The following is a 14199-nucleotide window of genomic DNA, read 5'->3' on the forward strand; positions in this document are numbered from 1 at the left end:
GACCTGCTTGAAGCAGCTGACAGACAATACTATAAAATCAACAAGTCACCAACCTGAGAAATATCAGCATTTAAAGCAAGCAGTAAAAAAACAAGCCAGGGTGTCAAAATAGCATTTTAAAAAAATATTCCGCAGCCTAAAACAAGATCCATAAAACAGTCTCAGATCATAACAACAGCTTTTAAAAATACAGTAAGTTAAAAGAAACGTTTTGGTCTAGCGCCTAAATTAATCGAAGCGTTGCATAAGCCTTGAAGGAGCATTCCAAAGGTGAGGTGCTGCCATTAAAAGAGTTCTGCTAGGGTTACCAACCCCCAGGTGGAGCCTGGAGATTTCCTGGAATTACAGCTGATTTCCTGATGTTCAGTTTCCCTGGATCAAATGGCTTCATTGGAAAGAGGTCGCAGCAGCATTACAGTTCAATGATGCCCCTTTCCACTGAGGTCCCTCCACCTCCCTTGGTTCTACCCCAAATCCCCAGGAATTTCCCAATCCAGAGGTGGCAACCCAATCTGTTTCTGGTCACCACCTGCTCCACTTTTGAATGTGGAGGGCACAGACAGCAGGGCTTGAGAAGAGGATTTTAACAATCAGCTGGACATTGAGCGAATCGCCGATCCGCCCAGGACCATTTACTTCTTGTACTGTTTATTTTCTGGCATATTCTGGTAGATTAAAAAATGCTATGATGGGACACATGGATAAAGTGATACCTTGGTGTTGGCTTTTGTGCAGTCCTTTGGAGAATCTGTAACTCACAAAGGGGGAATGCCAGACCGTCTGACCCCGGGTTCTTGCTCTTGCACCCTTTCTGTTTGCCTGCCCTCCTCTCTTGCTCTGCTTCCTCCCCCCTCCCCCTTCAAGGAGATCCCCTTCAAGGGATCTCTCTTTCCCTCCCTCATTCCCCTGCCTTGCCCAGCATTCCTACCTGGTTTTTCCTGCCCCTGGCCGCTCACTCCACCTGTTCTTTTCTCCTCCCACTTGTCAGCTCTCCTGCCTCCCTTGAAGTCCTGAAAGCGAATCTTTCCCCCTTCCGAAGAAGTGAGCTGTGACTCACGAAAGCTCACACCCAACCACAAATTTTGTTAGTCTTATAGGTGCTACTGGACTCTTGTGCTTTTCTACAGGCAAACCCATCTTGATCTTTTCCCCTTTCTGTTGGACTTCTTTCTGCTACCCCCGCCCCCCGCCTCCCCACTTACCTGTTTCTGTTTGCAGCACTAATTTGTAGATGCCATTTTAGGTAATTCCAGGAAACTGAAGTTCTATTTTTTCCATGACATCTGCTCATGCCCAGAAGTCGCTCAGTCCCTTGCTCAATTTTGGTTTACCTTCTTATATTTTTCCGCAAAACTTGGTTTCCCCCCAGGTTGTATCAGGCTGTATCCTAAACCTGAGTGGTCCCATTGTATGGATTTTTCGATCCGCGCAGAAAGACGGGCACCGCTCTAGAGATAAAGGTGAAAGGCTACCAGCATTTCGAATAAGCTTCAGAAGCAAAGTTGCCAGAAAGTAAAAGGAGGAGGCAGCGTCCATCGGAAAGTGAAAGTGCAGTCTCCGGGGCATGAACAATGTTGCTCTCTGGTGGATCAGCTGTTTTGTGGGAAGGCCAGACATGACACAAGAAGGAAGGGAAAACGACAAAAAGGAGTTGCCTTCATTTTCTATCCCTTTTAATCTTATCTTTTTCACATCCTTGTGTTTTAAAGGAACAACCCAACTCCTTACTGCCCAATGGCACGAAAAGGTCCTTCCAAGAGCACAGGGCTTTACCCCACCCCCCAACACTGTGCAAATGGTTAAACTATGGGAGGAGTTAACTCTCTCCCCCCACCCCGCTATGTTATTTGTATTATTTTGGTTTGGGGCTATTTGCTTTGGGATGGGAAAATATACAGGCATATTTCTGGTATGTTTTTCTATAGTACAAGTAGCTATCCAGGTTTTGGGGGGGCAGGAATGAGATCCCCGAAACAGCACAAGGGAAAGGCTTAATATCCTCCCCCTCCCCCCGCCGCCCGGTGCAATTGCAGTTGAAAAAACGGTGCAGTATATCTGTTTATGACACTCCCATGAGTATATAGGTAAAAAGAATTTGTGTCGGATCAGGCCTTTTAGCCCAGTACCTTGTTTCCCCCAGTGGCTAAGCAAACAAGCCGAAGTCTCCCCTGTTGTTACCCTCCTCAGTGCCATTCAAAGGTACTCTGCCCCTGAACATGGAGGTTCCATCTAGCCCTTGTCGTTAATAGCCATTTATGGACCCAATTTGCCATCCCTTGATATAATCTCCTTTGAAATCTGTTTGAGGCCGCCTGGTCTACACATGCTACAGAATAAGATTGGAATTACAGAATGGTAGATTGGACTACCATTAGACTGTGGGGGGAGGCGCATGTAAAAACTCCCGACAACAAAAATAAATAGCTCATCAGGGGCAAAAGCTCTAGCTTAGTTCTTTGCATGCTGTGCTAGATTTCTGCTTTCAGGGAACTATGAGCGTAGGGAGACATTGAAAAAAAAATACAATTCCTCTCCTGCAGTCTGAGGTGGTACATCCCATTTTACCATCACGTGTGTAGAGTAAGCCTAAGGCAGCTGTCCTCACCAGCAGTGGCATGTAGGGTTGCCAACCTCCAGGTGGTGGCTGAAGATGCTCTGGAATTTCAACTGAGAAATGGCTGTTTTGGTCGGTGGACTCTATGGCATAAGGTCCTTTGCCTCCCCAAAGTCTTTTCTTCCCAGGCTCCACCACCAAAATCTTCAGGAATTTCTAGCGGCGTGACTGGTATATTTTTGGAATCCGAAAGTGCACACAATGAGAACTTCACCGTGCTGGAATTTCCCTCATGTCACTGTTGATGTGAACAGGAATTTGTAGTTCAGCAATAACGACTTCTTGTCAGAGGCAGCTTTTCTAGGAACTCCACATATTACTACTGGATTCCTGTGAAACTAAAATTCATTGCTGCATAGAGAATCAGATATTTCTCAAGGGAAGGTACTTCCGTTTTTTAGAAGACTTCTTGCCAAGTCAGCATTAGTTGGGGGGGGATGTGCATTTGGGTGAAACTCCGTTCAGAAATCAGGCACAGGAATAAACTTTGGACTCAGAATGACATATGAGAAGGAAGCCGCTGCTGCTGTGACATATGCCGGACCCACATCCTAATTTAAACATGCAGAGAATGAAGTAGAAAAATGCAGACGCAATAGAATTGCGTCCCTGCAGAGGATAGGTGAAAGATTCCAATTGTGTACGCTCATTCATAGAAAAAGTTCCATGCAACTGAAAAACAACCACTGCAGGGACAAAGCTTATATTCCCCCCTCTTTGCTTGCTGTGTTGACTTTCTGTTTATAACAATAACAACAACAACAATAATAATGGATTTATATACTGCCCTTAAGGTCTACTTAACAGCCACTCAGAGCAGTTTATAAAGTGTGTTATTATTATTTGTTACTTATTTCGCTATTCATAGCCGATGTTTTTTTTTCCCCAACACAGTTCTCCTCACCTCCTTTTTATCTTTATAACAACAGTCCTCTGGGGTAGGTTGTTAAGGTGAGAGAGAGTGATGGCCCCAAATCACCCAGTGGGCTTGCATTGCAGCGGGGGCATGAAAGTCTGTGTCTCCCAGGCCCTAGTCCAGTAGCACCTTTAAGACTAAACAACTTTACTGTAGCATAAGCTTTCGAGAACCACAGCTCTCTTCATCAGATGCAACTTTATTGTAGCATAAGCTTTCGAGAACCACAGCTCTCTTCGTCAGATGCATCTCGAAAGCTTATGCTACAGTAAAGTTGGTTAGTATAAAAGGTGCTACTGGTCTCTTTACTATTTTGCGACCACAGACGAACATGGCTAACTCCTCTGGATCTAAGGCCCTAGTCTGAGACTCGTAAGCACTGCAACGTGCTGATTCACTCTCTTGATGACTTTCTATTTAGTGACGTCTGTGTTGTTTTAATTTTTTTCTAGCTTTCCATACTAATAATAAGCTTTTTATTTTTATGGGTGTGTGTGCTTCAAAAAAAACTTTTCCTGTAAAAATGAATAAAAGCTTCTTTCGCAAACAAGAGAAGGGGAATAAAAAGGAATGAAGGAAAGCCAAGGGAGGGGGGATTGGGGAATAAAAAGAAGGAAAGCCTAGAGGAGGGACAGAACCACTCACTGGCTAAGGATAGATCAAGATGGGTAGCTGTGTTAGTCTGGCTGTAGCAATGGAAAAGAGCAAGAGTCCAGTAGCACCTAGAAGACTAACAACATTTGAGGTAGGGTGTGAGCTTTTGTGAGTCACGGCTCACTTCTTCAGAAGTCATTCTAGCTGTTTCTGAAAAAGTGAGTTCTGACACACGAAAGCTCATACTCTACCACAACTTTCGTTAGCCTTCTAGGTACTACTGGACTCTTGCTAGACAGTAATGACCCCTGCCTTACAGAGGCTCCACCCACTTTCTGAAAAGTTTTGAAGGTGCTGGGGAAGTATTGGCAGGAACTGTGGCACCCGTGGGCACCACGTTGGGGAACCCTGTGCTACAGCAAAAAAAGAAGTGAAAAAGAGAAAGCGGAGTATCGTGCTACAGCAAAGACAACATCCTTCAATTGCTGAATCAGTAGGAGGATCAGGAGCCTGCTCTGGAGCTCCTCCCACACCAGTGTCTCTCGTTCTTGAAAACTGGGCAGTGCCTGGCATGAACTCCTCCCACATGGCCTGAGTCTTGTAATGTTGCTCGCTGCACCTCGGAAGAAGCTTAGCCCACAACACCTCCCATTTTTGGATTAATTAATTGATTGGGTTTATTTAGCTCAACAAAATCATTTTCATGGATTTCTCCCCCCGCCCCCCTCGGCACCTTAAATGGAGGCAATCAGTAAGAAAGATCGGGAGAATAATTAGTTTCATGCCACTCTGAGAGGAATGTTCTCTGAATTTTTATTTTATTTTATTTATTTATATAGGACTGGATAAAAACTTGACCTGACTAAATATAAATAAATAAAAACAAACACAGCCAGAACGTTCTCCTCAGCATGGCATGGAACTAATTACTGAGAGGAAATCAAGACCGTAACAGCTTGTTTTCATTTTGCATGTACTGCTCTTTAATTTGTGTGATGCCTAGTTCCTAATAACAGGACACGATATAAAACAAAAGAGACCTAACCGATTTTTGGTATTCCCTGTGCACTTTAAATTTTCCATCAACTCATCCTTCTACATTTGGTTCCTTTTCATGGACACCTTCACGTACATATAAAAACATTCTTAGAATAATAATAATAATAACATTTGATTTATATACTGCCGTTCAGGACAACTTAACACCCACTCAGAGCGGTTTACAAAGTATGTTATTATTACCCCACAACAGTCACCCTGTGAGGTGGGTGGGGCTGAGAGAGCTCTGAGAGAGCCGTGACTAGCCCAAGGTCACCCAGCTGGCTTCAAGTGGAGGAGTGGGGAACCAAACCCAGCTCTCCAGATAAGAGTCCTGTGCTCTTAACCACTACTGGCTCTCATTCTTTGTTATTAATCATCTTTATTGATTGGTATTCTGGCAATAATTTCAATGCTCTGGGTCAAACTCTTTGTCAGCACAGAGTGTTCTGTATTTTCATGCTCGTTAAAAATAATAACACCCTTTTTGTTGTTACTGACCTTGGTTAGTAATTGAAGGGGAGACCTCCAACGAAGACCAGGGTTGCAGAGGCAGGCAATGGCAAGCCGCCTCTGTTAGTCTCTTGCCATGAAACCCTGCTCGGGGTCACTGTAAGTCAGCTATGATTTGAGGGCACTCTCCACCACCAATGCACACGGATAGTTTCAGATAGGTTGCCATGTTGTCTGCAGTAGAACAGCAAGATTTGAGTCCAGTGGCACCTTAGAGACCAACCAGATTTCCAGGGTATAAGCTTTCAAGAGTCAAAGCTCCCTTCTTTATGTACCGGGTATCTCATGGGTCTCTATGGTGCCGCTGGGTTTGAATCCTACGCGCACTGATGAATATGATTCCCATTCCAGGCATGGAATCTTGCAGCCCTGCCCACAACAGTCATAACTGTCTCTGCCTGCTTTGATTCACGAGTTCTGATCCAGAATCCAAAACGTGTCAAGTCGAGGGCTGGCAGTCTCCTCAGCTGCCGCCCAGTGAAGCAGCTGTCTTGCTGGATTCTTTGATGCGACTTGACGTGGATTGTTCTTGATGTTCAGAATGCTACAGAGGTGCACCATGTTGTGTTCACCCCCGTTTGTGGAATTTTTGCAACAAGCAACAAAGGGCCGATGCTTACTTTGCTGTTAGGGAGGCTGTCTCATTGGCACGGGCTCCGGTGACTTCACACTCTTGGTAACTTTTGATTTTGTTATTATGACTGTGGGCACGCAATGTTGCTGAAGATACTGCTGAAGATCTTAGCCTAATAAATGCTTGAATGTAGGTTTGCCAAGTCTTAGGCGGGGGCTGGAGACCTGCAATTCCAACTTATCTTCAGACTAGAGAGTTCAGTTCCCCTGGAGAAAATGGCTGCTTTAGAGGGTGGACTCTGTGCCTTTATACCTCGTTGAAGCCTCTCCCATGCCCAACCTCCCCCTCCAGTCTACACCCCCCAAAATCTCCTGGACTTTCCCAACCCAGAGGTGACAACCCTACATGAATGGAAGATAGCTTAGGACAAGAGCGTCAGATTCTTCAGCCCAGGTCTCTTTTTTATTTTATTTTTTTCAAAACAAAGAGGGGTACAGGAAAAAGAAGAGGGGGATAACAGGATCCAGGGAACAGTAGGATTTTGCACCACAAGAGTTGTTAAAATACAGAGTACACACAACAATATATCTTCATCAGAGTTCATCGATGTTCAAATGAGGATTACATCTACTATTCCAGCTTCAGTTTACCTTACTAACTAAATACTTTCTTTTCTCTACTAGGTGTTCAGTTTTGGATCAACTAAAGGTCAAAATGAGCGGTCTCCATGTACATTCTTACTGCTATATTTTAATATGGTCAAATCCTTCTATACAGATCCATTCTATTTATCTTAACTATTATGCCAAAGTTGCCGTATCTTGCATTCGACCTCAACAATAATATTTAACCACTTTCCATCTTATCAGATCCTAACCTTGTATTCAATCTATCACAATATATCAGTATGCTATCTGATTCAGTTTTCTAAAACTAAAACATTTTATGCATTTTATCCTTTGTGAGTAAAATAATTCCCCCATTTCTCTTCAAATTCTCTCATTGGTCTTCTGTTTAAATACTTGTCCGTTTGCCATCACTGTATATTTTGCCATCTTATCTTTCCAGATTTCCCTAGTTGGGCGTTCTTCTTCCTTCCATCTGGTTGCAAATACTACCCTTGCCGCCATCAGTAAATATCTAAACAGTCTCTCAGCCTGGGTCTCTTTTGAAGCACTACTAGGGTTAGAGAGTTGCCAATTCCAGTTTGGGAAATTCCTGGAGGTTTAGGGGAGGGGAGGGTTGGGGGGGAGGGGCCTCATCCCACCCTCCAAAAGTAGCAATTTTCTCCATGGAAACTGATCTCTGTAGCTTGGAAACCAGTTGTAATTCCAAGAGACCTCCACACCTAGAGGATTGCACACCTAGAGGATTGCAAGCCTAGGACCCACTCATATTTGAAAGGACCAGAACCAAGAAGATTAGGCATCCAACTCAGAGCCCATTTTTTCAAGGGGGGGGGTGCATCTGCCTGTTAGCCAAAGCTGCAAACCATCAGGCAGTTGCTCCTTGGTGGACAGGTTAAAAACTCCTGTAGGTCTGATGTGGCCCCCAGGCCATAAATGGCTCACTTCTGATTTAGGATTCGCAGTCTGTGGACTTCCTAAAGGAAGAGCAAGGCTGTGTCACTGCTGGGAGTGACATCACCACGCTGCCCCAGAAATGCTCCTGCGCTTTGCGTGGGGCCAATTTGGGCCCCAAATCAGCCGGGTGAATATTGCACGCACGCTCCCGGGAGTGTGTGATGATGTCTGTTCCTGGAGTAACCTTGTCGCACCGACCCAGGAGCCCTTACGTGCTTCGTGCACGTGGAAAGAAAAAAGATTAAGTGAGATCTCTGTGTTATTCTCCCCACTGCCCCCTGTAGTAATTTTGGTACCAAAATGGGGTTTGCAGCAGTGTATGCTCGTGCCATGATTCCAAATGAACATGAAATTTGGAATCCATTATCTTGAGCTTTTTATTTTATCACAAAATTCTGAGAACAGAAATCTTGCTAAGGCAGACCAAAAATCCATCTTGTCCCGCATCCTCCTTCCCAACCAGATGTCCTTCGGAGACCTACAAACAAGGCATGGAAGTGCAAACTTCTCCCAGTGTTGCATCCAGCACTAGTTTTCAGGGGTAGGCTACCATCAGAACATGGAAGTTCTGTTTAGTTATCATGGCCAATACAGACAGAGGGACCTCTCCTCTGTGGCTCTGTATGTTCCTCTTTTCATACTAATTAAGCTAGTGACCATCTCTGTATCTTGTGGCAGTGAGTTCCACAAGTTCATTGTGCACTGGGAGGTGTTAGTGGAATGCCATTTCTGGATTAGTATATAGGATCTACTGATTTTGGAAGAGAAATATTCAGGTCCAGGTGATACTGGACCCAAATTTTGTTCTTCTACTACAGACCAACTACAGGGATACTACAGGGATAAAAATGTTTCAGACAAGCGTATAAATGCAGTGGCTTAAAAAGGCTATCGGGCAAATGAATAGAGATTAGCTCCACCAATAATGAGTCTCTCCATATGAGATGCCTCAGCATATGTTTGTCAAGCGTATCCAGGAAGTGTAGTTTAAAAAGATAGTACCAGCAGAGATTGCTTCTCAGAGGGTTTGTCAATTTCATCTTCGCCTCCCAAAGGCTCTGTCAATTTCACCTCTCCAGTCTAAAACTGTGTGGGATGGCCAGGGCCGGGGCGCCCATAGAGGCCAGGTAGGCGGTGGCCTCAGGCGCGAGGGCACTGGAGAGGCGCCGGAGGGGGTGTCGGGGGCGGAGGCATGCGCCGTGGAGCTGGCATGGCTGGCCCGCAGCTGCTGCAGCCAGCCAGCCCCGTGCCGCCGCCGCCATACAACCCAGCCGGGCGCAGCAGCCAGGAGCCGCTGCTGGAGCGGCGTGCGGAGCGCAGAGCAGCCTCTGCCCGCCACCCCAGCCATCCACCAGCGAATGCCCCTGGCTTGCACTGCGCGATGACGTCAATGCATGATGACATTATCGCGCAGTCCGTGGCGCATGCGTGCTGCGCACAAGTGCGTGGGGGGGGTTTGCCACAGGCGCCAGAAACCCTGGCGCCGGCAGTGGGGATGGCAGCCAGAGGGCAGCCAGGAATGGAAATGGGTTGGAGCTGCCTTCCAGACCTGGGCTTGGTCCTGGAAAGATTCCAATGGGCTGAAGTTTCCCTTCTGGCATTTCATAGCCCCTTCACACAGTTCTAGCGTATAGTAAAGCTTTTGCCCTGCCACTGGCTCTGTCTTTTTAAACTACACTTCCCAGCTACCGTTGCATCTCCCGACACATGTTCTTCACGTGTCAGATGTCTCCTGTAGAAAGACTTGAAGTAGAAGCAAGCAAATGGAAGGGGTTGTGGCATGAATGCTGACAACTCTGCGCCTCATTTGCTTGTGCAACTGCCAGGCACTTAAAATGGAAATACACATTATGAATTACCTGGAGATGCTCAAGTGCAGGATTGTATGCGTGGCCCTCAGTTTGAGTGCAGGCTATTCTTCCTTGGTGCACATGAATGCCGCTTTCACGGGAGCTCCCTTTGTGTGTCCAGAGGGCAGAGCGCCAATTCAGCTCTGTTTTCACTGAGAACAAGTACTGTCGGCTCCTTTGTCTTGCCAATTTGCATTTCTTTAAAATGTGAGAAAGTGTCAAGATGTGCACTTCAATGAAGGGAGATGGGAGGTGGGGGAAATTAGGATACTTTTAGCAGCTGAAGAGGAACTGATACTGAACAAGTAAATATATTCACATGGAACAAGTTGAAGTGTGACAGTGCGAGTGAGTGCATAGAAAATTGGAGGGGGGACATGTGAAATGAGATGCATTTGAGCATCCCTAGGTACTTCGTAACGTGTATTTCCACCCATAGAAAATAGTATATAGTATGGTGATGGAGAGTGCCCTCAAGTCATAGCTGACTTATGGCCATCCCTGGTGGGGTTTTCATGGCAAGAGACTAACAGAGGTGGTTGGCCATTGCCACCCTGGTCTTCAACGGTCTCCCATCCAATTACTAACCAAGGCCAACCCTGCTTAGCTTCTGAGATCTAATGAGATCAGACTCACCTGGCCTATCCAGGTCAGGGCAATATATAGACTAGGTCCCTCCATATGTCCTGTGTTCCCAGCATCCTGGCAAAAAGTGGGCTGAGGTGTCATCATAATCCCTAGAACAACAAATCCATCAAAGTTCCATTGCCCTAGGTAACCCCCTTGCATGGCAAACTGGCTCTCCCCCCATCCTGCAACCCACACACACCTGTACTGGAAGTTTTGGGATAGTTCGATGCTCTGCGCTCAAGGCAATAACAATCATGTTTTCTTCATCCTCAGGGTCAGTATTCTTCTCTCCGCCAGGTATTCCCCCCCAACCTGTTGAATTTTCTCAAATGTCATTGGGGCTGCCAGCTTTCCCTTGACACATTGGGAGGAAATCCTGCTTTAAAGTAAGGTAACCTAATAACACTACAGAATACACGTGACCATCTCAGTACGGACTGGTATATCTTGGGTAAGTCTCTTTCCCCCACTGAGCGGAGCGCTCTACTCCAAAGTTTCTGTCCGGCCATTCCATTGGGATGGAAACCTCGGAATCAGTCTTCCCAGGTTCTGTTCACCGGTAACCAGTTGGCATAAACTGCAGCCCAATATTGTTCCTGGTGCCACAACAGACCATGCCAATTGGCAACATCAGGGCTCAGAAGGTTCCAGAATGCTAATCCAGCCGGGTCCAAATTCTTAGAATTTTGCCTGGTGGAGTTCTTAACATTCTGCCCCATGCTTGTTGATTTTTTAATATTTTATTTATCAGTTTTACAATAATAGGTACAACAATAGAATCAATCATATTAAAGCACAATGATATTGTTAGTATTGTTACATCTCTCTTTAGTTGCCCGTTATATTATGTTGTCTCCCTTTTCAGATAAGCCTTTTGGATTGATGGCTTTAATTTGTAGAGTTTTCAAGAATTTGAGTAGGACGCGTTCAGGTGTTTAGAATGATGAGATTAATAGCGACTGATAAGATTGATTAGTTGGTTGTACAACGTTTTTGATGACGTGTTCGAAGAAGGGGAGCTACTTTTTGGTAAATCCTGACATTCTGGGGAATAGATCAGCTTGTTGAATACCGTCTGTGATTTTTTTTCAATAATGTAATGATCCCAAACCTTTGAATACCAGTTTTTGAGCGTGGCTGCTTTTGATGATTCCCATTTGGAGGCTATCACTGTTTTGGCTGCCACTAATAAAGTTCACCTGGAGAAAATGGCTACTTTGACAAGTGGACTCTATGGAATTACGCCATGCCAAGGTCCTTTCCCTCCCCAAACCCCACTTTCTCCAGGTTTCACTCCCCAGATCTCCAGGAATTTCCCAACTTGGAGCTGGCAACCCTACTTGTGCCCCTGGCTGTGGACCACCCGAGGAGCAGCTGTTACTTTGGGTGGCCCTTGTGGAGTTCACCCACAAGAATCTCCAGTGATCTTGGTTGCTGTGTGGCTCAGACCTGTCTCAGGGCTTTGGGCTTTGGGGCAGTAGAAAGAATGTTTTAGCTGCCACCCCCCCAGCACTCCCCAGGCAAAGATCCATAACCTGCAGTGAATTCCTCATGGCTCAAAACCCAGCACCTAGGCTTGAAGTCTAGTGCCTAAAAATGGGGTGTTCCTATTTCCTTTTGCGGCTGCTGTTTACTGAGCCCCTCCTCAGACATTTGGAAACAGCACTGAAGGACCTGGGGGCTGGCCTGCATGGGAGGGAGGAACTGGTGAAAATTGTGCCTGTCTTCCGAAGATTTAAGGGCTATTAAGTCTTCCAGATACCCTGACCTGGGTAGCCCAAATGAGCCTGATCTTGTCAGATCTCGGAAACTAAGCAGGGTCAGCCTCAGTAATGGGAGACCTCCAACGAAGAACAGGGTTGCAGAGGCAGGCAATGGCAAACCACCTCTGTTAGTCTCTTGCCATGAAAACCCCGCCCAGGGTTGCCATAAGTCAGCTATGATTTGAGGGCACTCTCCATCACCACCAAGTCTTCCAACTATGTGTCTGGATGCATGCCCTGATTATTATGTGTGGAGTAGAAGGCACCTCTGCCAAAGCCCTGGGAAAGGCCAGAAGGCCAGTAAGGGGTAGAGGAAGAATATAGCCAGTCTGACCCTACCATGACAGTTTTGGGAAGGGACACAACACTCCCGTCATGGCATCCATGCAGGATACAGACAAAAGGGCCAGGAAAGAGGTCTGGCTGGAGAGAGAGGCAGAAGGAAAGGGAAAGCGAAGATTTGGCCTAGACAGCTGGAGGCAGGAGTCTGAGAGCCAAACTACAAGTGACGCCTTACACAGGTTGGACACTTGTCAGCTTCCCTCAGGTTTTGATGGGAAATGTAGGCATCCTGGTCTTGCAGCTGTAATGGAGAGCCAAGCTGTAAAACCAGGGCACCTACATTTCCCATCAAAACTTGAGGGAAGCTGACAAGTGTCCAACCTGTGTCAGGCGTCACTTGTTGTTTGGCTCTGAGAGTCAAGCTACAAGTGACTTTTTTCACGCATAGAACACTTGATCGTTTTCGCAAGTTTTCCTGGGAAGCGAAGTCCCAATGTCCTTCCCCTCTCTGTCAGAATCGCTGCCTGAAGAGCCAGAGAAAGCCGGCTGCAGCAGCAGCTTTTGCAAATCGTTCCTCCAGTCACAAGCCTGCTCTCAACGATCTTTGGGGGTGGGCAGCTGCAGCTTTCTCCCTGGGTGTCTTGCTCCCAGGGAGCTGCTCTGGATTTGCAAAAGCTGCTGCTGCCGCCGGCTTTCTCTGGCTCTTCAGGCAGCGATTCTAACAGAGAGGGGAAGGACACTCGGACTTCTGTTCCCAGGAAAACTTGCGAAAACGATCAAGTGTTCTATGCATGAAAAAAGTCACTTGTAGCTTGGCTCTCAGTGAGGAAGAAACTGGGGGAGGGGGGGGGGAGATTGTTGAGATTGTTGAGGCTGGCCCCACACTCCTCACACAGAACATGGTAACTTTGGCCAAGTCATTATTTCTAACGAAGCTCTCTCAAAAATCCAGAAAGGCCCAGGCAATTTCCAGTTTGTGAGCCCCAAAGCAGTAATGAAAAATTACCAATGACGACACAGGAGGCATGTAAAAACAAGTTGCAAAGTTTAGCAAATGCCAAAAAGAATTAGCAAGATATTGAAATGTGAGAACAGCCCTTCAAACCTGAGGCATGTGTCAAATCCCTCCACCCCACTCCCGTGTTTGACCCGGAAACGATTCCCACCTGCCTTCTTGCCAAGCTTTGGTAAGGGTTGCATGAAATGGGCTGCAGCAGTACCATGCAAAAACCCACATAGACTGAAAACCTTTACACAGTATTTCTCCAACGCAATGCTCAGATTTTTAAGGATCCGGAACTGGTTTTGTTTGAAGATCCGGAAGTCCATGCCTCATGGGGATTCCTCTGCTTACAGTAGGCTTGCCAAGTTCCTGCTGGGGGGCGGAGGATCTCCCGCCCCCAGCGCACCCTTCCTGCCACTGCTCAGCTGGGCAGTGGGAGAAAAATGGGATTTGAGGGGATCAACATACTGATGTTACTTCCCAATATGCTGACATCACTTCCAGAGGAACCAGAAATGGCATCAGCATATTGCTATGACATTCTAGCATTTGGCCAAAACTCTATGGTCAGTGTTGCTGGTGATGCACTGATGACACTTCTGAATCTGATCACTCCAGACATAGGGGCTGACAGCTCCAGGTTGTAAAATTCCTGGAGATTTTGGGAACGGAGCCTGGAGAGGTCAGGGTTTGGGGAGGGGAGGGACCTCAGCAGGGTATAATGCAATAAAGTCCACCCTCCAAAGCAGCCATTTTCTCCAGGGGAATAATAACAACAAAAACAATAACAATAACAACAACAACATTTGATTTATATCAAATGCCCTTCAGGACAACTT

The 14199-nt window shown here is 46.3% G+C and overlaps 1 protein-coding gene across 1 annotated transcript in view; it reads right to left on the reverse strand.

Moving 5' to 3' along the window:
- LOC129335786 (uncharacterized) overlaps positions 1-13686 on the reverse strand; it is a 51789-nt gene extending 38103 nt beyond the window's left edge. The window contains exon 1 of the mRNA XM_054988577.1: positions 13612-13686. Within this exon, the coding sequence (XP_054844552.1) occupies positions 13612-13686 (75 nt within the window). The remainder of the gene's footprint in view (positions 1-13611) is intronic.
- Positions 13687-14199: the final 513 nt, after the last annotated feature.

This window comes from Eublepharis macularius, chromosome 9 (assembly GCF_028583425.1).
Source record: "Eublepharis macularius isolate TG4126 chromosome 9, MPM_Emac_v1.0, whole genome shotgun sequence".
Classification (NCBI taxonomy): domain Eukaryota; kingdom Metazoa; phylum Chordata; class Lepidosauria; order Squamata; family Eublepharidae; genus Eublepharis; species Eublepharis macularius.